The sequence below is a fragment of the Diospyros lotus genome, chromosome 6, assembly GCF_014633365.1.
Source record: "Diospyros lotus cultivar Yz01 chromosome 6, ASM1463336v1, whole genome shotgun sequence".
NCBI classification, from domain to species: domain Eukaryota; kingdom Viridiplantae; phylum Streptophyta; class Magnoliopsida; order Ericales; family Ebenaceae; genus Diospyros; species Diospyros lotus.
Genome location: NC_068343.1, coordinates 7,721,512 through 7,744,686, shown reverse-complemented (window position 1 = coordinate 7,744,686; position 23,175 = coordinate 7,721,512). Strand labels below are relative to the sequence as shown.

General features: G+C 43.4%; 2 protein-coding genes across 3 annotated transcripts; both read left to right on the top strand.

Annotated features, from left to right (window-relative positions):
• The first annotated feature begins 58 nt into the window (after positions 1 to 58).
• Positions 59 to 790, top strand: LOC127804148 (protein RALF-like 34). The gene has a single exon (XM_052340933.1). The coding sequence runs from the start codon at positions 186 to 188 to the stop codon at positions 528 to 530; it is 345 nt and encodes a 114-aa protein (XP_052196893.1). The 5' UTR covers positions 59 to 185; the 3' UTR covers positions 531 to 790.
• Positions 791 to 14,762: 13,972 nt separating this feature from the next.
• LOC127804950 (PI-PLC X domain-containing protein At5g67130) lies at positions 14,763 to 21,891 on the top strand. Of its 2 annotated transcripts, XM_052342068.1 has the most exons (9): positions 17,829 to 18,021; positions 18,125 to 18,199; positions 18,282 to 18,404; positions 18,501 to 18,638; positions 19,760 to 19,858; positions 19,950 to 20,253; positions 20,339 to 20,562; positions 21,217 to 21,303; positions 21,402 to 21,891. In XM_052342068.1, exons 1-9 carry the CDS (start codon positions 18,016 to 18,018, stop codon positions 21,594 to 21,596), a joined length of 1,251 nt encoding a protein of 416 aa, XP_052198028.1. In that variant the 5' UTR covers positions 17,829 to 18,015; the 3' UTR covers positions 21,597 to 21,891. The 2 variants fall into 2 exon arrangements, with proteins under 2 accessions (XP_052198029.1, XP_052198028.1); XM_052342069.1 differs by lacking the exons at positions 17,829 to 18,021; positions 18,125 to 18,199 and adding an exon at positions 14,763 to 15,925 and having other exon boundaries at positions 18,275 to 18,404.
• The last annotated feature ends 1,284 nt before the right edge of the window (positions 21,892 to 23,175 follow it).

Sequence of the window (23,175 nt, the reverse complement as noted above, 5' to 3'; positions counted from 1 at the left end):
GCCTGAGGAAGTAGTGAACCAATACGAATATATTTAGTATTATGCCACCAAGTTGAACTACCATGTAGTGGGACAAAACCATTTTAGGACTTCTACCCCTCCGTTTGCTTTCTTTTTCCCATGTCAAGTGGTATAGTTCATTCTGCAAACAGCCAAGCCTCTCTCTCTCTCTCTCTGGGACATCCATGGCAACCTCGAATCTCCTGAGACTCGTAGCACTTTGCATCCTCCTCCTGTGGGCCTCAGGTAGTGCCGGAGCTCAGGCCGACGTGTTCGATTGGCAGTCGGCGATGTCAATGTACGAGTTCGGCGGCGAGGAAGGTCTCTCGGACGGCGACCCAACCGAGCGAAGGTCTCTATTCTGGCACAAACTGCGGTTCTACATTTCCTACGGCGCCCTGTCCGCCAATCGGATCCCATGCCCGCCTCGCTCCGGCCGCTCCTACTACACCCACAATTGCTTCAAGGCCCGAGGCCCCGTCCATCCCTACACTAGAGGATGCTCCGCCATCACCCGCTGCCGGAAATGAAAAGCAAACCGCTACCTGGGTTAGCGACTCTTTTATGTTTTCTCTATGTATTAGTTGTGGTTTTTGTTTGTACGCGTGTAACGTGTTGTGGTTTGTTCTAGCTGGCACCTTAAGTTTGTTTTTCCCTTTTTCAGATTATAGGATTGTGATTTGATTTGGTTGTCGAGGAGAGAAGAGGAGCATTAAGGGCCCTATTCTATGCTTTGATCTGTAGCTAGAGGGTATGCTCATATGAATACATAATGTTGTCTTGTGTTACAGATTCCAATTCCATTTGATCATAGAACCCACCATAAAATTTGCTGCTAACCATCGATAGAATAAAAAAAGAAAAAGAAAAAGTCGATGATAATGCTGTGGATGGATTTGAGCTGATCATCCAGTTTATGCCGTGCTGAAATTCAACCCAAAAAGCTAATTCTACGGAAACAGAGGCATCCTCTGCTCAATCTGTAGAAATTAGAAAAGTCAAGATGGGAAGGAAGGGGTAATTAATAAGCAATAAATGATTGGAACCTCTAAAACTTAAATAGCTGTAAATCATGTCAACCACCCTCAACCGCTAGTATAAATGTTGTTTGGTTCGGCCATTTTTGCTTTAAAAAAAATAGTAAATTATCAATACGCCAGCGTCACCCATCCTAAGTATTAAAATTAAGTATATAAATAACATTTTCATAACTAAAATTGAAATTGCTGTGTTTAATCTTGGCCTTGGGAGCTTTTCTTTTTTTGAAAAATTTATCAGGTTCCTTAAATCAAGTTAGGATTTAGTTAATTTTAATAATATTTAATATTTATTAAATTAATCAAAATATAGCATCTGAATTACCACGTGAATAAATTAAAAACCCAGAGAAGCTCCAATGATGATGCTACAATCTTTTGGAATGGACAGTGGCAATAGAGCCAACAAATTGCTGCTCTCAAGCATTTAATATTTTTGAAGATTGCCCCACTCCACACCCACTCAAATGAAAAAAGAAATCTCATAAAACAACTAAAATTTTAAAATGGATCATTATTGTAATTTTGTTTAAATTATTGAGGCTACAACAAAAGAAAGTAAGCTATATTTTGTAATAATATTGGTAAAACGTATGAATGGGTCTTTTCATAAACATACTTGTCAGCACGCGGTCCACAAATAAACGTATAACGGCCCACGGTATGTTGGGCCAGATTATGGGCTACAATTTAATGGACCAACCCATGCTGAGCTTGTCATGTCTGCCTGCAATTTCTTTGAATTTGTCCAGTTGCAATGGGCCTCGCGTCACGTGCTTATTTAATTCCTTTGCTTAAATTCATTCTACTTAAATTTGAGATTTGATTTCATTAACACTGTCATTTATCACCATAAATTAAAACTTCAATTGTGTGGGTTTAATGTGTTAATAGCTAACATAAAGTTAATAATTATGGTTGACTATCCGAACTTACATTTCTCTTTTGACTTAGTGAGAGAAAATTAATAACCTCTCTCTGGGCTGATTATTTCCATTTTTGGTTTGTAAGTGTTTTTCATAATTGAAACTCTTGAAATCATATTCATATAACCAAATACTCTATACCATAATAGTAGAATCCCATCCCTCAACTCAACCATCGACTTGTTTTTATTATTAAGAAAAAAAAAAAAAATCCATCTTAGGGAGGGTATGGTGGAATGGGCGAGTGTGGAAAATCTAAAGATGATGATATTGAAGCTGACTCCTCACTGCAGCCTATGCTCATGTCTATCTCCATCATGTTCATGGTGGCGACACCAATTGTGATTGTGCTGTCCCCACCCCCTAATTGATGTACAATTTCCTAGATTTGTTTTTTTTTATATATATATTAATATTAATTGGTAGCCTATGTATAAAGGAGGTTAGAAATAAAGTTATACATATATCTCAGGTTATGATCATTAGTATACTAATATGGACTTAGTTATTGTTGAATTTTAGTTGTTAAATAACCATTTTGTCCATTGTTGACAGCCTACCACTGAAGTTGTCGTCACAGGGTCTCAGTCTCCAAGATTTGATTCATTCATTCATTGTGAGAGATGATGAAGCTCCCAAACGATATGGGCCTAGTCCCATGCATGGCAACAGCTAGCTAGAGAGAAGAGTTCGTGGACCTTCTTAATTTTGATGGTTTAAGGGGCAAAATTTTTCAAATTATGGAAAAAAGTTAATCTCACCAAAGTATCTAATTGAATAAGATCAATAGAAGATGGAGATGAATTTACCCTAATTTGGTAAAATAAAATTATCTGAAGCTAAATTATCCCCCTTTTATGGAGATTATCTAAACACGACAAGTAATTAAAGAAAACAAAACCACCCCCAAAAAAAAAAGAAAGAAAAGAAAAGAAAATGAAAAGGGAACGGCGGGGAGGAGTGGCGAGGTCAAATCAAATGGAAATGGGGCACCCCACGTACGTACATGAGAGAACAGTTTTCGTTCGTTCAATTAATATTTGTGATACTGATACGTTTGGGTTTGGCGTCGGCAAGCGCTCGGTGTTGGTTCCACTGTATCTTCTGCTCACTGGCCCCCCCTTGTCCTTTCCTCCATTTCCTTCCCCCCCCCCCCCCCCCCCCCCCCCCCCCTTTCATTCCACTTACAAATCAACTTGCATGCTATTGCTAAGTCACGCTAGCTATACATATAATTTGCCTTCTCTCTCCCTCTCTCTCTCTCGACACTATGTACGTATGTATGTATATCCATGTGCCTTCCTTTGCAGCTAATCAGAACAAATGAAGGCTTTCCTCTAGCTCCTAATTGTATTTGTATGTAGCATATATATATATATATATCATGCATGGAATTGGAATTGGAATAATGGAATGGAGCCCCATGCCAGCACGTGACAACATAATCACCAACTACTACATTGATGAAGGATTTTCGGAAGTGGTAGCCGCACGTTCCCTTCTTGCCTTTCTGAATGTACCTGCAATGGAGACGGGGTTTGCTCCCCCGGTCAATCTCCGATGATTAAGTTAGTCCTTTGATCTAGGGTTCCTTGTCCCTTTTAAACTATGTTAATTGATGGAAAAAATAAGGAGAATCCCCCACCTTCTTCGCTTACCTTTTCTCGGGATAGGAATCATGAGGGATCTTCGGGATCTTCCTCCCGCCTTCTTCGGGACTTTCCCGATAAGGGTTTCGCGATAGCCTCCGCCTCCGAGGAGTTCGGGATAACTGTTGCCTCCGTGATCTTCGGTGGGATAGCCTGTTCCTGAGATCTCGGGGGTTTCTCTATTGAGTGCTTATCTGATTGACGTGGCAATGCTTGTCTGCTGTGTATCTTTTGACCGCTGTTAGGTATTCGTCTTGGCGTAATTATGGGACCGAGGGCGTTCTCCTCATCACTTGCCCCCCTGCTCCTTGAGCTCTTCGGCTTGAAGGGCCCGAGGAGTAGTAAGGCCTCTGAGGTTCTTCACTTTAACTCCCCCTTTTTTTTTTTTGCGCGTCTGACAGACGTGAAAATCAATCGGTTTTGACGGCGGTATCCCTTCCCTATGCGCTGTCCGAGGCCTTTTCGTCTTTCGAGCTCTGTCAGTGCGGGGTGATCAATGCTCATTATTGCTCGTCCTTTGGTTTCTTGTCCCCGCAGTTTGGTCTTTTAAAATGGGAACCCTTCAGTCCCTTTACTTCTCTTTCCGTGCGACTTTCCTTCAGTTTTAGCTTTTCTTGTGTCCGCAAGCATTTTCCTCCTCTTTCGCCTCTCTTTCTTCTAGCTTTTTGCCATGGCGATAATCGGTTCTGGGAGGTTTAATCCCGCTGGTGCAGAGCTTATTGAGTGGGAAAAACATCCTGCTGCGTCGATTCCATGTCAATGGATGAGCCAAGCGGAATGTCAACAGTTTAGAGAAAAGTACAACGTCCCCGAAGAGTGGGAGGTAGAGTTCAACAGTCATCTACGGGCATGTCATCCCGTCGCCGGCCGCCTGTGCATTTATAAGTGTGCTTTTGACAGGGGCTTTCGGCTCCCTCCCCGGAGAAGAGTGATGACCTTACTTCAACATCTTACTATCGCTCCCGCCCAACTGTCTCCCTTCGGATGGCGATACCTGATGGGGTTCCTCCTTATTTGTCATTCCGGCAAAATTGAGCCAACTGGAGACCTCTTCGACTATTTCTTCACGACCAACCGCGACCCCGGAGGGTGGATCTCCATCTCCCCTCGGATCGTAAAAGATAGCCGTCTTCTCGCCTGCAAGGGATACTCTAATCTTGAGATCTCTGCTTCGACTCTCATGCAATCCGGCGGGTCGAAAGATTCTGATGATTGGAAGGAGCGTTTTGTCTTCGTCCGCCCCAGGCCATCCGGCTCTCCTCAAGAGATCTGGTCTGTCAGTAACGAGTGGACTCTGGACACTAAGCACAAGCGTCCGAGTGTCGAGACCATTGAAGATTTCGCCTGCCGACTTATGAAGAACAGTCGGAACTGGGAAGAAGGATGGCTCTCCAATCCCGGCCTTTCCCAAGCGGGTCTGGACGGCGAGAACTGTGAGCTCTTTTTCCTTCATCCTTTTCTTTTACTCTCTCTTTTTCCTTTGTCTGTATTTGATTTTCGTTGTTATCTCTTTCTTAGATGAAGAGGTCTGGGAAATATCTTATTCTGCTGTCACTAAAGGAATGATATTGGACTTCCCTGGGAGTAAAGGCCCTTCGGCACCTTCCGGCAACCAGAGGGTGTTGGAGAGGACTGCGCCTTCCGAGCGAATTCCAAAGAGCAAGAAGAGTAACAAGAAGAACTCATTACCGTCCAGGTCGCGAAGGGCGGTGGAGGAAGACCCCGGGACCTTCCAAGAGGCTTCCAAGGGGAACATTGCTGGGGGTTCGGGGGACCCCTCTTCCCGTTCGGGGGACCCATCTTCCCCGCTTCTCCTTTCTCAAACCAGAGGCTCTCCGACCGCGCGGCGAGAAGCCTCCACCATGCCTGCGCGCTTGCCGATCTCTCCCGAAGGCGATTCGGCGACCATCGCTCAGGTGCTTGCTGTAGCTCGCGCGGAGGCCCAGAAAAGGCAAACCATGGCAGGTACGGAGTCCAGTGCTACGCCTCCCAGCATCCCTATCAGTTCGATTTTTAAACGAATTTTAACGCCATTGGCACCAGCGGGGCGTTCGGAGCTGACGGGAGAGGCTTCGCTGGAGGAGGCTTCGGTGTTGTCGGCGAAGGAGATTTTAGCGCGCCGGACGAAGCGTCGCAGGATGGAAGCCACTTCCCCAGCTGCTGCTCCCTCCGAGCCTTCGGCTCCTGAAGCCACCAATGCCCCTTCAACGGCTTTAGTCTTACCGGAGACTCTACGAACTCCGAACGAAATCGACTATTGCGCTGAAATTCTAAGGGTGCGACCGTATTCCTTCTTCTTTTGACTTTTCGCTTTTTCTGTGCGAGTAGGTCTTGATCTATACTCTGTTTTTACTTCCTCAGAACCTTACGGAGTTCCAAGGTCTGGTCTCTCGACGAGAGTCCGAACTTCAAACTCGGATCACCTCCCTGGAGTCTGAAGTGGAAAGGCTTCGAGGGTTGGAATCTCTTTCTTCCCAATTGTCGGGTCTCGAGCACCGGGTTCATATTTTAACCAAGTCTGTGGAGCTGGCGCAAGAAGATGCCCGACTTGCCAACGAAGCCGAAGCTCAAGCTCGGGAGGATTTGGAGTTGGTCCAGAAGAATATGCTTGAGGCTAATCAGGCCAATTCCCGACTTGGGGAGGAGCTGGATTCCACTAAGGTTGTTAATCGCCAGCTTCAGGAGGATATAAAAAGACTCACTCTAGAGCTGAAGGAGGCCAAGAAGGGGCAGGTCGAAGCATTGGAGTCTTATTCCCGGTGCAAAGAAGACCTTCGTACCGCTCATGCCCAACTTCAATCTGCCCTCAAGGATGCCCAAGTGGCTTTTCAGAATGGTCGAGAGGATTTCCGAAGCTCTGAAGCTTATGCCGCGGAGTTAGAAGGAGTTCTTCGGGGTGGGTTTGAGCATATGAGAAAACTCGTCAAAGAGCGCTTCCCGAACTTGGATGTTGACTCCATCCCCTTTGATGTTGTCGCCGCCTTGTCTTCTTTAGAGTAGTCATTTGTATTAAAACCTGTTGTCGTAATAATAAAAGTGTTTAGATTTTTCACACAATTTTCTTTTGAAAAACAAGAAAAAGAAGGCCGCTTGGGATCAGGCTTGATTCTTCCTTTTTTTTTTCTTTTACCCTTCCTGCTCATCGCAAGACTTGGTCTTCGTCGCTTGCTCAAAAGGGTTCGGCTCCGGCCCCCCAAGGATCGCGCCTGATCCTCGCAGTCTTAAGCCTTTCGAGGATTCGGGACCCTCCAAGGATCACATCTGATCTTTTGCTTTTGCCGGAGGTTCGGGCCTCCTAGGATCATATTTGATCCTTTGTTTTTGTCGGGATCATATTTGATCCTTTGTTTTTGTCGGGGGTTCGGGCCCCCCGAGGATCATATTTGATCCTTTGTTTTTGTCGGGGGTTCGGGCCCCCCGAGGATCATATTTGATCCTTTGTTTTTGTCGGGGGTTCGGGCCCCCCGAGGATCATATTTGATCCTTTGTTTTTGTCGGGGGTTCGGGCCCCCCGAGGATCATATTTGATCCTTTGTTTTTGTCGGGGGTTCGGGCCCCCCGAGGATCATATTTGATCCTTTGTTATAGTTGAGGGGTCTAGCCCCGTTGAAGGTATGTCGATTCTTTCCCTTCGCGCTGATGTGCCTTCCCAGGTCTTTGGAAATGATGAGTTTTTACGCATAGGAGAAAAATGAATTTATTCCTGGATAGCATACGCAAAGCCATAAAAAGAAAAGATGCCAAGACATATAATGTAGAATTATTACTAACAGATCATATGAATATAATAAAGAGCTATCACTGATAGAACTTCCTCAAGTTCTGCACGTTCCATGCGTTTTTCACCGGTGCCCCTTCGAGGGTCTGTAGTTTGTATGCCCCCGGGCTGAGGACTTCTGTTACTTTGTAAGGACCTTCCCAATTTGGTGTTAACTTATCTGTTTCTCGGGTTCCCTGAATGTCTGCTCGCCTTAGTACCAAATCTCCTGGTAGAAAGTTTCGTGCTCTTACTCGTCGATTGTAGTATCTCTCTATGCGCTGATTATAAGCAGCTTGTCGAATCTTCGCCTGGTCACGAAATTCATCAAGGAAATCTAGGTTGTCCCTCAAACTCTGCTCATTGGATTCAGGGTCGAATAGCTCTACTCGTAGCGTAGGTACTCCAATTTCAACTGGGATTAATGCTTCCGAGCCGTAGCATAGACTGAAAGGAGTCTCTCCCGTGGAGACCTTCGCCGTAGTTCGGTAAGACCACAGAATGCTCGGCAGTTCTTCTACCCAACTACCTTTCGCTTTATCTACTCTTGTTTTTAAACCCCGCAACATAGTTCTGTTAGTGAGTTCGATTTGGCCATTAGCTTGGGGGTGAGCTACCGAGGTGAATTGCTGCTTGATTCCCAACTCCTGGCACCATTCCCGAACGGACCGGTCAGAAAATTGAGTGCCGTTGTCTGAGATTAGCACCCGAGGAACTCCGAAGCGACAGACTACGTGCTTCCATAGGAATTGTTTCACCCGCCGAGAAGTAATAGAGGCCACTGCTTCAGCTTCAACCCACTTTGTGAAGTAATCGATAGCAGCCATGATATACTTGACCTGTCCAGCTGCTGGGGGAAAAGGTCCCAGGATGTCTATACCCCATTGGGCAAAGGGGCATGGTGTGGCGAGATGAGTTAGCGCGACTGCCGGCACATGGACCAAGTTAGACGTTTTCTGGCACCGGTCGCAAGTTCTAACTAGCTGCTCGGAATCTCGCACCATCGTTGGCCAATAATACCCCTGCCGCAGGGCCTTTTGACTAAGCGCCCGAGCCCCGATGTGGCTTCCACATATTCCTTCGTGAATCTCCCGTAGGATGTAGTCTGCTTCGCGAGGTCGGATACACTTGAGCAGCGGTTGTGAAAAAGACCTTCTGTATAATTCCCCCCCGACTAACACGAAATTTCGGGCTTTTCGTTTGACCTCCCGTGCCTCCGAGTCGTCTTCGGGGAGCTTTTCCTCTCTTAAATATGACAACATGGGGTCCATCCAGCTGGGCTCGTCATCGATACAAAATTGGACTGCGGCTTCTTCGATACTCTTTTGCGGAAGAGATTCGATCCGAATTTCCCGAGAGCTTGTAGGGAAAGAGGAAGAGGCGATTCGGGACAGCAAGTCCGCCTCTGTATTCATGGCTCGAGGGACGTATTCCACCTTTACGTGTTGGAAACGCGCCATCAGCTCTTTGGCTAGGGTCAAGTATTGCGCCATGTGACTTTCTCGGGCTTCATATTCTCCATTCACCTGCTGCACCACTAAGTTAGAATCTGAACTCACCTCAACGTTTTGAGCTCCCAATTGTTCAGCCAACCTCAGCCCAGCTAATAAGGCCTCATATTCTGCTTCGTTGTTAGATGCTCGGAATTCAAAATGCAATGCATAGGGCCATATTTGCCCTTCGGGACTCTTTATCATTAATCCTGCTCCACCCCCGCCCGAGGTCGAGCTTCCGTCTACCGCCACTGACCATGGTTTCTGGCTTTCCTCGGGACCTTCGGGAGCTCCTATCCCTTCGGCGATGAAGTCTGCTAGCGACTGCGCCTTAATGGCCGGTCGCGGCCTATACTCAATGTCAAAGGCGGTGAGCTCTACTGCCCACCTCAACATCCGGCCTGAAAGCTCCGGCTTGCTAAGAACCTGCTTCAAGGGTTGGTTAGTAAGCACTATAATCGTATGAGCTTGAAAGTAGGGTCGGAGTTTCCTCGCCGATGTTATTAAGGCGAACGCCAGTTTTTCCATAGGAAGATACCGAACCTCGGCTCCCGATAATCGTTTACTCGCATAATAAACGGGCCTCTGGATCCTGTTTTCTTCTCGAATCAATACCGAACTTACAGCCTCATTGGCCACCGCCAGATATATGTATAATGGTTCTCCGGGCTTCGGTTTGGTAAGAACCGGAGGCGTGGCTAGGTGCTCCTTAAGCTTTTCGAAAGCTCGCTGGCATTCAGAATTCCATTCGAAGTTATTTGCTTTCGATAAGACCTTGTAGAAAGGAAGGCCTTTTTCTGCCAAGCGAGAAAGGAATCTGCCAAGGGCTGTCATCCTACCCGTAAGGCTCTGTACCTCTTTCACATTCCTAGGGGCCGGCATATCCATGATAGCTTTGACCTTCGCAGGGTTTACCTCGATCCCTCGGTGGTGTACTATGTAGCCTAGGAACTTTCCTGCCGAAACGCCGAAAGCACATTTGACAGGATTAAGTTTCATATGGAACTTACGAAGGGTTTTGAAGCATTCCTCCAGATCCTCCGGATGACATTCGGCTACCATACTTTTTACCAGCATGTCGTCGACGTAAGCCTCCATATTTCTCCCGAGTTGTTGGTGAAAAAGCTTATTTACCAGGCGCTGGTAAGTGGCTCCTGCGTTCTTTAATCCGAAAGGCATTACGGTGTAGCAGTAGGTTGCCTTGTTGGTGATGAATGCCGTTTTCTCCTGGTCCTCCGGGTGCAATGGAATCTGGTGATATCCCTGAAAAGCATCTAGGAAACTCATGAGCGAACATCCAGCAGTCCCATCAATTAGGGCGTCAATCCTCGGGAGTGGGTAGCTATCTTTTGGGCAGGCTTTGTTAAGATCGGTGAAATCGATGCAAAGCCTCCACTTGCTCTGCCCTTTGGGAACCAGCACAACATTCGCTAGCCAATCTGGATAATCCACCTCCCGAATGTGGCGCGCAGCTGCTAACTTTGCGATCTCCTCCTCGATCGCCCTTGCCCTATCGGGGGCGAAGCTTCGTTTTTTCTGTCTGACAGGCTGAAAACCTGATCGGACCCCCAGCCTGTGTGTCATTACTTCTGGATTTACTCCTGGCATATCTCGGGCTGTCCACGCGAAGATATCTGCATACTGTCTAAGGAGTGATATTATTTGACTCCTTAGCGGATCTTTTAACTCCATACTCACTCTTACACATCGACTTGGGCAATTTTCTTCCAGAGGTACTTCTTCCAATTCATCCACCGGCTCCGCTGTTTTGGGATCTTCAGGTCCTTCTAGTAGAAAACTGACCTCCTTCGGGGGGTCAGCATCCTTCTGCAACCCTGCTTCTTTACTCTTCGCCATGCCTATAGAGGCCATGTAACATTCACGGGCTAAGCGCAAATCTCCCCGCACTTCGCCCGTCCCCCTATCCGTGGGAAACTTCATCATCATATGATACGTGCTTGGGATGGCTCGAAGGGCATTGAGACCCGATCTTCCCAGAATCATGTTGTAAGCCGAAGGCACGTCTGCTACCAGGATATCTAGCATAACACGAGAAGTTCGGGAACCTCTCCCTACCGTCAACGGGAGTTGAATAATCCCTTCTGAATATACGGCTTCACCATCAAATCCCACCAAAGGGACCCTCGCTGCCCTTAGCTGTGTCATTTCATACCCCATGCCTAAGAAGGCTTGCCGGTACAAGATTTCTGAAGAGCTTCCTGGATCCACAAGGATCCGCCGAAGTTCCCACTTCCCGAGTTCAGCTGTTATCACCAGTGGGTCATTTTGAGTCGGGTACCCCGGGAGGTCGTTATCTGAAAAAGAGATTGGATCCACGTTCCTCGATCTTTTCAGCCGGGTCGCATTACTTTTTTCGTCCTTCATGACTGGGACCTCCCCCGCCGCGAGTGTGTGGAATATCGGAGGCTGAGGATGATCATCTTCTCTTCGGTGTGATCTCTCCCGCTGGGCCCGATTTCGATCCTCCGCGCGGTCTTTCTTGGGGGGGCTTCTTGATCGCGACCGTCGATCCTTTCTCCCCTGAGAATCACCTGTTTTTGCCACGTAGCTCCTCAGGAAACCCCGATTGATAAGTTCCTGAATCTCCTCCTTTAATTGGTGACACTCTTCCGTGTCATGACCATGATCTCGGTGGAATCGGCAATATTTACCTCTGTTCCTTTTGTCAGATGGTGCCTTCATCGGTCGAGGCTTTTTCAAGTAATCTTTTCCCTCAATAGTAGCCAGGATTTCTGCCCTCGGGGCGTTCAGAGGAGTGAAACCCGCCGAATCCCACCGAGGGCGATGCTTTTCTCTTCGGTCGTCACTCCTCCTTTCCTCGGGATGCTTCTTTTTATCCTTCTTCTCCACATGCTCCGCCCTCTTAGCCTGCATGACCTCTTCGGCATTTATGTACTTCGTGGCCCGGCCCAATATGTCCGTGAACGCGCTGGGAGGCGTTTTGGCTAATGATTGGGCGAAAGGGCCGGGCCTCAGGGCGTTCTGGAATGCCACCATAGCAACATTGTGGTCAAAGTTCTCGATGCTCAGGGCTTCCATATTAAATCGTGAAACGAAATCCTTCAAGGGCTCTCCTTGGTTCTGCTTCATACTCACCAAGGCCATTGTGGACCTTCGGTGTCTTCGGAGAGGTGCAAAGTGCGCCAGAAAGCTGCTCCGGAGTTGCGCAAAACTTATGATGGAATGATGAGCCAGGTTTGAGTACCACGCCCGTGCGTGCCCCTCCAGAGTGGCCAAGAAAACTCTACACCACATCGCGTCTGAGGCGTCCTGTACCATCATATGCGAGGTAAAAAGATCCAGGTGATCCATCGGGTCGGTGGTCCCTGCATAGGGCTTAATGGCCGGGATGCGGAGACGTTCTGGTGGTATGGCCGCCATGATCTCTGGGCCAAGGGGCTGATTTATCCTTGGTCCCTGAGCCTCTCCGGTCCTTGGCTTTAGGGCGGCTATCTCCTCCTCCAACTGCCGCAATCTTCTTTCCTGCCGCTGCTGCACAAACGACAAGTCAAGAGACTCGGCCGCCTCGCCGTCATCTGGCCCTGGCCTCTGCGGATTCTCGTCTTGTCGATAAGATTCCTCTTCTCTTGGGGGCTCGCGCCTTTCCTCCGCCCGAGAGTGCTGGGCTTGCTGATGCTGGCCATCTAGAAAACCCATGAGTAACTCCGTCAATCGTTGTACTTGACCCTCCAGAAGTGCTATCCGATCAGGAGGAGGCGGAGGGCCCTCCGGACTCCGAGCCCTCCCCGGCGGGCTTCGGGGAGGGTTCTGCTGACTCGGTTCCGGAACGGGGTTGCTCCCCACGGCCCTAGACGGCTGTCTTCTGGTCGCCATTCACGGTTGAGAAGATTGTCGGCTGCACTGGAAAGACAGAAGAGAAGAATGTCGGCCCCACGGTGGGCGCCAATTGATGAAGGATTTTCGGAAGTGGTAGCCGCACGTTCCCTTCTTGCCTTTCTGAATGTACCTGCAATGGAGACGGGGCTTGCTCCCCCGGTCAATCTCCGATGATTAAGTTAGTCCTTTGATCTAGTGTTCCTTGTCCCTTTTAAACTATGTTAATTGATGGAAAAAATAAGGAGAATCCCCTACCTTCTTCGCTTACCTTTTCTCGGGATAGGAATCATGAGGGATCTTCGGGATCTTCCTCCCGCCTTCTTCGGGACTTTCCCGATAAGGGTTTCGCGATAGCCTCCGCCTCCGAGGAGTTCGGGATAACTGTTGCCTCCGTGATCTTCGGTGGGATAGCCTGTTCCTGAGATCTCGGGGGTTTCTCTATTGAGTGCTTATCTGATTGACGTGGCAATGCTTGTCTGCTGTGTATCTTTTGACCGCTGTTAGGTATTCGTCTTGGCGTAATTATGGGACCGAGGACGTTCTCCTCATCATACATGTATCTGGGCTTTCAAATGAATTCCTTTCCCAGTTGGCTCTACAGCTGCTGCTATCGACCTTCATGATTGTATATTTTATTCATGCATTTATTGATTTGATGTGTCATTTTAATATTTATTAATTATTTCATGAGTGAAAACTGCTCGTGTTATTCGCACGCAAGGATCATTAATTTTACTCCTGTTCTTGGGAATGATTGGTCAATCGCTTCATTGTAATCGCTGTGTATTTCTTTAATATTTGTTGGCAACGTGCATGATGCGCAGGTGACGATCGCCTATTGATCATTACTTAATATATACTTCAAATTTTTAAATTGGGTAATTAGCCTATGTCTTTATAATAACAAAAAAACCAAATTCCCTTTCTTTTTTTTTTTAAATTTTTTTTTTGAAAAGGTCAAATAAATTACAATTACTTTATATCTTTAAAAAGTTTTGATATAAAATAATTATATAGATAGATATATATACTGCCCCGTGCCCGGCTACAAGAAACAACAAAGAAATGGGTTAATTAGGAGATGATATGAATAATGAATGGATGCGTGCATGTACATGGAATAATAATAATAATAACTTTAAATTTAAATTTGTTGATAAGTGTCATCTCTTAACTTATATAAAATCCCGTAAATTTTATGACTGCTCAAATTGAACCCGTAAAAAATTATATTTGTATGTATCCGTAAACGTGCATGTAATGTTAACGCATAGAACAGAACGTGGATGAATATGAATTGAGCCTTGAGGTGGCCCCGCAAACATGGAGGATCCAAGTATTGGAATCTTGGATATTACGCTCGCTCACATCAAACTATAAATATATATATATTATTTTAATTAATTGATTTGAATGGCTGTAGGAATAACGTGGGAACATGTGACTCCCCACTGCTGACAGATCAAAAACGTGATCTCCCCCTCCCCCTCCCCTGCTTTCTCGCATGCAAATCCTAACTTTGCCCCCTTTATTGGAAGTACCCAGCGACCAGCGTACGTACAGGAAAAGCAAACTAAACTAACATCACCCCCCCCCCCCCCCCCCCAAAAAAAAAAAAAAAAAAAAAAAGAAAAGAAAATGTGTTTCTCTGTTTTATTGCAATTATTTACGGTTACGGTTACTTGAAACAATAAAATCAAAGGTTTAATTAACTATCGGAATCCAAAGTCCAAACCGAGAGGAGAGGAGAGGAGAGGAGCTATAGTGCGAAACAAAGATCTTGACTTGATGGTGGTATATGGCTCTCCCTCTCCGTATTATTAAACGTTTCCTGAATTGGCGTAGGATATTCAGCCAAATTGGCAACAAATATCCTTCACTATCACGTGCTTCAATTATAAACTAACCGACCGTGCCTATGCTATGAACGTATCTATCTATCTATATCACTGATGGCACGGAACATACAATAAAAAATAAATATATAAGCAACAAAGAAATCCAATATATACAAGGATTCCAAAACCCAGTTGCCTTTGATTTGTGACTTGTGTTTCCGTCCCTGTTCCCACACCACACCTCAACACAGATGCCTGTAGCAGAGAGACTCAATACGGAAAATCGGAGAATTCAAATCTGAGTTACAGGCTATGGAGTGGGTTCGTGGCCAAATTGTCGGTCGTGGAAGCTTTGGGACTGTGAATTTGGCGAAACCCAGGAGCCGGAGCACCCTGTTTCCTCCTTTGATGGCCGTGAAATCTTCTGCCGCTTCGCTCTCCGCTTCACTTGTGAATGAACGGTGTGTACTGCAGGAGCTCAACGATTGTCCCCAGATTGTTCGATGCCTCGGTGGCGATTTCAGCTTCGAGAATGGCGAGAAATTGTATAATGTCCTGTTGGAGTACGCTTCCGGCGGTGCTTTAGCTGATAAGCTTCGGAATTCCGGTACCGGCCGGCTGTCGGCGAGCGATGTGCGGCGGTACACCAAGTCTTTGCTCAAGGGGCTGCATTATGTTCACAAGAACGGGTATGTTCATTGTGATCTCAAGCTTCAGAACATTCTTCTCTTTTCTCGAAAAGATGTTCAAGAAGATGATGTGAAAATTGCGGATTTCGGGCTGGCGAAGAAAGCTGGAGCGGGGAGAGAAAAGGCGGGGATGGAGTTGAGAGGTACGCCGCTGTACATGTCGCCGGAGATGGTCGCCGCCGGCGAGCAGGAGGCCCCGGCGGACGTGTGGGCGTTGGGGTGTTTGGTGGCGGAGATGGCCGGGGCGGAGGTGTGGAGGTTCCCACCGGGGGCTGACGTTTGCGGGCTCTTGATGAGGATCGGCGTCGGTGAGGAGGTCCCGGAGATTCCCGGAAAATTGTCGGCCGAAGGAAGAGATTTCCTGGGAAAGTGCTTTATCAAGGACCAGAGAAAGAGATGGACGGCTGAGATGCTTCTAAATCATCCCTTCGTCGTCGATGAGAACAGTGATCACGACGACACTGTTCCATTAGAGGAGACGTGCGAACCCTGCTCGACCTCTCCCAGAGCTCCGTTCGATTTCCCCGACTGCGATGAGCAGACCTCTAGCACATTTACCTTTACACCGTCGCCGGAATATTCTTCAGAACAGGACACATCGCCGGCGGAGAAGCTTCGGCCACTGGTGGCCGGTCAGATACCCGATTGGCCTGTTTCGGACAGTTGGATCACAGTAAGGTGGTTGTTGGAGTAGGTGCTGCCACAAGAGGGAGCTAAGAAGATATGCTTTGTTTTGAGTGCGGAGGAGAATTGATTGTCATGATTTGGCTATCATTTGATTCTTTTTTTTCCTAAAACCAAAATTGCTGTGAATACTTAGGGAGTAGTGAAATGTAAGTAAGAAAGCAGCTGACAGACTGAAGAGTGAAGAGTTCCCAATTGGGGACTTGGAGATGGCTGCCTCAGCTCGGAGTGAGTGTCCGCTGTACAGTGCTGCTACCCCCGTGTACATTGAAACTTTCGTTATCTATTTTCCCCCTCTCCACTTGATAGCCCCCTCTGTACAGTGAAGTTGAGCTATTAAACAACTTTTGCCACTTTTTCTGTCTTTATCGGGAAGGTTGAAGTTGGGTGCAGCTGCTATTTGGATGTGTTAGGCACTTTTATCTCACTTCCTAACTCAGATGCATTGATTCTGTTCTTCACCCACTTTTGCTTTGCTCCTCCCTTTGTGTTAACGTCCAACATTAATGGGAAATTTTCAAATAAAAATACAAATTATAACCAAATCTATTAGATCATCAATTATGTGACGGTCAATAAATAATTATCAACAACTAATTGACTATTAATTAATGTTGTTAAGTGTTATATATAATATCAAAATTTTATGTCCTGAATATTGGACACCTTGAGAATCCAAACAGCCCAGTGCCTGCGGAAGAGTGTGGCTGTACTGTATGAATGTAGCGTCCAAGATCCTCCCATCAAATTCCTGAAACTGAATCGCTTCGGAAAAAGTTTGGTAACCGATGATTCTCAAATTTTAATTGGATTTAATATTTTTTTTTGTTTTTAATAATATTTAACATTTAATATTTATTTAAAACAATCATAAATTTTCGTGTCATCAGTTAGGCGATAACCTTAGAGAGGCCCAAACAACAGTTGGGGCTGAAATGAATCTGTATGGGGCTTGTCCATGTATCTGCTGCGAAAATTCAGCCCTCAAAGACACGTTTTGCCAGGCCCACAAAGACGCCTAAAGGGCTCAATGGAAGTAGTGCTTGCCAACATAATAATAGCCTCACGCTAGACTTCTAGAAAAATCTCAACCGCAACGGGTTGTTAGGACTATTTAGTTTTAGAAAATATTTTTTAATTCTTAATTTTTTATTAATTCTATAGTTTTGATTAAAAAAAATTGAAAAATATGTTCAAATATTAAAAGTACAACAAAATAATTTTAAATTTAAAAAATTAAAACACGCGTGCAAAGAAAAAGCGAAAATTAGAACAATCACGTTTTAAGTAAAATAGAGATCAAATAAAATGTTTGGAACAATATATTTCTATTAATTAAACAAACCAGAGGCAGCTGCTAGCTACAAGGACCCTGAGCCCGAGCTTCCTAATTAATAAAATACAAATAAAAATAGCTACTGTGGAGGGCGGACCTAGACTAGATAATACTGTCTAGAAGCTCGTTTCTCCCAAGTCCCAACGAAATGTCTTCATTTCTAATTACCAATAAATGTCCATCCACACCATGGAATTGTCTTCTATTGAGACAGCCGTGTTGGACGAAGAATAGTCCTATATATGGAAGCTTTCTGAGGCAGAACATATCTGAACAACATCCTCGATCGATGGTGGTGCTTAAGGTGATTGTGACTGACGGCTATTATGATTGTATTTGAAAGTCAGGCAAGATTTATCCCATTCTCTAAATTCACATTAAATATCATATATGTAAGATATAGAATACATTATTTGTAAAGACCATCCGGATATTACGTACAGTTTTAAAATTATGATCAGAGGCGAAGCAGTTGAATTGAACGGGCCGTATTCAAACAATCGTGCCAACGAAGCCTCACCAAAAAAGAAAAAAAAAGAAAAAACAGAAAAGACAGATGGGCAGTTAATTTCGAGTTGCCTTCGCTTTCATTAGGGGAAAAGCCGGCGTCAAAAATCAGAACGAAGCCTCCTCCGTTTCCACAACACCAACCCCTTGTTTAGAACGGAAGCCTCAGGCGAGAAAGAGACAGAGTCCAGAATCCATCCCCGTTTATTCTCTCTTTCGCTAAGCCAAGAGAAACCCGGAAATGCAGGCAATCTTCCCTATTACGCGATAAGTTCATTGATTCCCGGCTTTTTAGTTTGCAATCCTAACTATTTCCCTCTTTCCCGCTATCTGCCCTGTTTAAATTGCAGAGAATTAATTTCCCAGCCGCCGAACTTGGGTTGATCACAGTCTGTTTGTTATTGGGCGGTTGCGCCGGTCTCAAGGTCAATTCTCTTCTATCCTCGTCGTTTCTTTCTTCAGAAATAAACCCTCTAATTTGTTGGGTTCGTTTCTCAAATCCTTCAGATCGGCGAAACGTGCTCTTCTGAAAATAAGTGCGACGCCGGCCTACGCTGCGGAACATGCCCCGCCAATGGCAACACCCGCCCCAGATGCACCCGCATTCAGCCCATCTCGCCCACATCCAAGGCATATAGTTATTGATTGTATTCGTATATGTTTATGCGCATGGATGCTTTTGTATTGATCGTTGATTGAATTTGGGAATCGGGGTTTTGTTGACAGGCGAAAGGTCTGCCGTTCAATCAGTACTCGTGGCTGACGACGCATAACTCTTTTGCGCTTTCCGGGGCGAAGTCGCAGACCGGATCGGTCCTAATCAGCCAGGAGAATCAAAATGATTCTGTCACCAGCCAGCTCGAAGTAAGTGGCATTACCAAATACCAATATTATCCGTTGGCTCTGCAGGATTTCTTTAATGGCCTGAAAATATTAAATTGCATATGGACATAATACCCTATGCTCTTTGTCTGATTGACGGAATGCACCAGATGATGATCTGGCACCTGGGTTTTGGGCAACAAAGTGACGGGGCTGGCTTTTGTTGAAGGGTCATGTTTATGCTTCCTGCAATCATCATGCCTGTCCGTCTGTCATCATTGGTTTTTTGCTACTATTTGGATTTCTATTGGAGTAAATGAGAGTGAATCTCGACTTATATGAACGCATGTGAGCCAGTTCAATCCCTTCTTCCACCTATTAAATTAGATTTAAGAAGCTAGTTTTACCATCTTATCAACATTCATGAGATTAGATTGACAACATCTTTGACGATGTTCGATGATAGTATTATTATTATTGTTTTTATTTTGAATTCAAGATAATCTCCTAATTGTCACTTGAATCACTACTCAAGCGGCGGTATTTATTAGTAATTGAGAGTTTAAAACGTTGGGAAGAATACATGCTCCTTTTCTTCCTCCCACAAGACTTGTTTATTCATTAGAACATAATTTCTGGGCAAATAGAATCTTAAGTTAAAAATAGAGATAATTCATCAAGCCGAACCATCATGTGCAATTTGAAGGGATAAATCAGTGGTTGGGTATGTGGAATAATTGCTGTCCAGGTTTGCTTAGATTATAAAATAAGCATCCAACCATGCATAACAGCGCCATTTCATAATGCTCCAGCAGAATTGTTACTTTTCCAGTCAAGAAGAATCCATTTGATTTTTGACATCATTTCTTTAAGCAGCACCCTTGTCTAATTAACCTAGCATCTGGGTTATGAAAAAGTTAATATGGAGGAGGCATGTTGATGTTGGTTTGATCTGAACTTCAGGACTCGGCTGTCTGCATTTATTTCAAAAAAGATGAATTTCCGGGTTGTAGCTTTTTGGAGAATTTAATTAATCTAGTGATTAATTATGCAATCTGTTTCATATACAGTATATATACAGGCTTCATTTTATCAGAAAATTAAATATATATACTATTATGCCTTTTCCATTTCAATGGGGTACAAGAGTGTTTCTTTTGCAGAATGGGGTGCGGGGCTTGATGCTCGACATGTACGATTTCATGAATGATATCTGGCTATGCCACTCCTTTGGTGGGAAATGTTACAACTTCACAGCATTTGTGAGTTCATTAAAGTGAATATATGTTCATGCATAATAAACTCGCAACTTATTTTCTATTTTGACTGAATTGGTGCAAATTTCCGCCCCAGCAACCTGCCATCAATGTGTTGAAAGAGATCCGAACTTTTCTGGAAGCAAACCCATCAGAAATCGTCACCATATTCATCGAGGATTACGTGTCGTCTTCACAGGGCTTGACAAAGCTCTTCAGCGCATCCGGCCTCAGTAAATACTTGTTCCCAGTCTCTCGGATGCCCAAAAATGGCGGAGATTGGCCTACCGTGGATGATATGGCACAGAAAAATCAGCGCTTGGTCATCTTCACCTCAAAATCGTCCAAGGAAGCCTCCGAGGGGATTGCTTATGAGTGGAAATATGTCGTAGAAAATCAGTGTCAGTCACAATCCAAGACTTCCCTTTGATTAACTTGATAAGGAAAAATGTTTCATTCACTTTGGTCCTATATATGAAACTGCAGATGGCAGCGATGGAATGATTGCTGGTTCCTGTCCAAACCGCGCAGAATCATCCCCAATGAACACAACGACAAAATCGTTGGTTCTTATGAACTACTTTTTGACTAATCCCAATGAAACAATGGCTTGTGTTGATAATTCTGCCACGCTAATTAGCATGACAAACACTTGTTATCAAGCAGCCGGCAAGCGGTGGCCGAACTTCATTGCCGTTGATTTTTACCAGGTATGGAATTATTTAACTTCAAATATAGATAGAGCCATTCATCTGTTGATCGAGACCATCTCTAACCCAACCCCAAATTTGGGGTTGTGAATAGTATTACCCCAAATTTGGGGTTGCACTATTCCTTGACCCCAAATTTGGGGTAATATGTTTATTCTTATTTTGTCCCTCCCATTTTAACTATAATAAAATTTAATTTCTTTTGTATCCCACCTTTATATATTTTTATTTACTTATTATTAGTATTAAATAATATTAATAAATTATAATCAATTAATGAATAATAATTAATAAATACACTAAATTAGAAATAACTAAATAATAATTGATTAATAATATTTTTACATTATATGTAATAATATTTTTTTTTAATTTTGTCGTGTTCAATGTAATGTTTTGTTAATTGAGATAGTAAATGTAATGTTTTTATTTTTTAATATTATTGATAATTAATTTTTTTTAGTTAATTATATAATTTTTAGGTAATAATTTAAATTGATATATTATAATAAATAAGTAAATAATTTATATTGTAAGAAAATATTTAAAATAAAAAAATAAAGAAAAATAATAATAAATTATCCCTTTACCCCAAATTTAGGGTAAAGGGTTGGAGATGCCCTCGACTTCTTATTAACTACCCCCTTGTTTTAGCTGAGCGACGGTGGGGGCGCCCCGGAAGCTGTGGACGTAGCCAATGGCCATCTGACTTGCGGATGCAATAACATCGCCTATTGCAAGGTTTTTGCACTTGTTTTGACCATTACAGTATCAAATGTACCTTATTCTGTGCTCTTCTAATAACTTTTTTTTTTTTTTTTTTTTTCCTGTGTGGATAGGCAAATGCAACATTTGGCACATGCGATGTGCCGGTGCTCTCTCCTCCCCCGCCGGCCTCGTTGCCACCGACAGGCGATGGCTCCGGCAGCGGAGCATCTCAAGGGCCAAGCAATGACTCTACTATTAGCAGGCCGGTTCAACTGCGTTGGCTGATGGGGACGATTTTCACTGCTCTTCTCTTGCTGAGTCTGTAATTCGCCGGCAACTTTTATTAATTAGTTACCTGTTTTTGTACCACTGCCCCATATAGATGCATTTCTTTTTACAAAATAAATAAGCGACCCATTTGTATTTGCCATTGGGTTTGGATATATATATATATATATATTTCAAAATTTAAATACCCTGCATGCAAGCAATCATTTATATTGGGTAAATGTTGCTTGCTTGATGTATGCATGGATAAGAGTATGTATATCCAAGTTTGGAAGCCACAACTCTTAAACTTAATTTTGCACTTAATTATAAGTTCGCTTAAACTTTATTAAACTCCTTCAGAATTCAAAATTTCCACATTTAATCCCTTTATAATTTTATTTTTATCAAGAACTTTCTTTAGTCAAAATTTAAATTTATATGTAATAAAATAACCATAATACCCTCATTAATCTTAAATATTTGCACACAATTCTATGATTACAAATCAATTGAAAATGAAACTCCCAAACTTACCCTTGAATGGAGTCAAGTGGCACTAATTAATAATTTAAGAGCAAAAGCTAGAGAAAAATGTAATTGTATACAAATTATTTTATTTTGTTTTTGTCCTTTCTTTGATCAAATATTTATTAGAGCTCGTTTGGTTAACCTTTTGTTTTTAATTTTATTATTTAAAAAAACAAAAATAAAAAAATAGCATTGTTCTTTTGTTTGTTCAGGCTTTCGAAAAAATTGAAAAGATAATGGAAAGAATAAATGAGTATTTTAAATATTATGATTATTACTTAAAATACAATATATCATTATCAAATAATTTATAATAAATTTTTGTCATGGTTGTTATCAATATATTGTGTAGGGGCGAGACTTGTCAAGTACCTCCTCGATTAGATTAATGACTACAATTATATATAATTGTTTATAAATCCATCAACACCAACACCAACATCAAATCAAGGGATCCCACTCATATCAATTATTGTACCCTTTATTTGTTTTTTTATCTCTAATTTATTACTATTATCCCTAACTAACGTTTTGACTTTTAAGTATTATAGAACCTTTTAGAATTACTTTTAAATAATTAAAATAAAGTTATGTTATATAAGTAAGAATTATTCGTATTATAAATCTCATTATAATTAAAGCCTAATCATCAAATTAACTACTCAAATATTACAAATTTTATCAGTGCAAAATATTTACAGAATCAAGAGTAAATTTGAAGTCTATTATAAATTTAACTTATCGGAGCAATAATAGTTGTCAGTAATATTTTGTGTTAAAGTAATCATATATAATTGTGAATTGTATTAGGTAGATGAAATAAATGTATTTATTATATTTATTTTTTAATTTTAAATTAATTATATTACTTTGTTTAAAAATAAAATATATTTATTATAATTTAACTAAAAATAAAATATATTTATTGCAATTTAACTATTGCTCTTAGTATTAGATACTTTACTTTACCCTATCATGTTGGGCTGCAAAGCTAAATTTTGTGCAACGGGCAGGCTGGATGGTAAATGGGCTGGGCTCTGTGAGTGACTTTTATCGGCTGGCAAAAGGGGTAGGGCTTCTTCTTCTGCCTTCAAATATCCGCTGGCG

Bases quoted from the DNA above. Each gene is read 5' to 3' on its own strand.
- LOC127804148 (XM_052340933.1), top strand. From the start codon at position 186: ATGGCAACCTCGAATCTCCTGAGACTCGTAGCACTTTGCATCCTCCTC.
- LOC127804950 (XM_052342069.1), top strand. From the start codon at position 14,871: ATGGAGTGGGTTCGTGGCCAAATTGTCGGTCGTGGAAGCTTTGGGACT. The intron at 18,639-19,759 runs GTAAGTGGCATT...TTTCTTTTGCAG, and splicing joins CTGTCACCAGCCAGCTCGAA to AATGGGGTGCGGGGCTTGAT. The intron at 20,254-20,338 runs GTCAGTCACAAT...ATGAAACTGCAG, and splicing joins ATATGTCGTAGAAAATCAGT to ATGGCAGCGATGGAATGATT.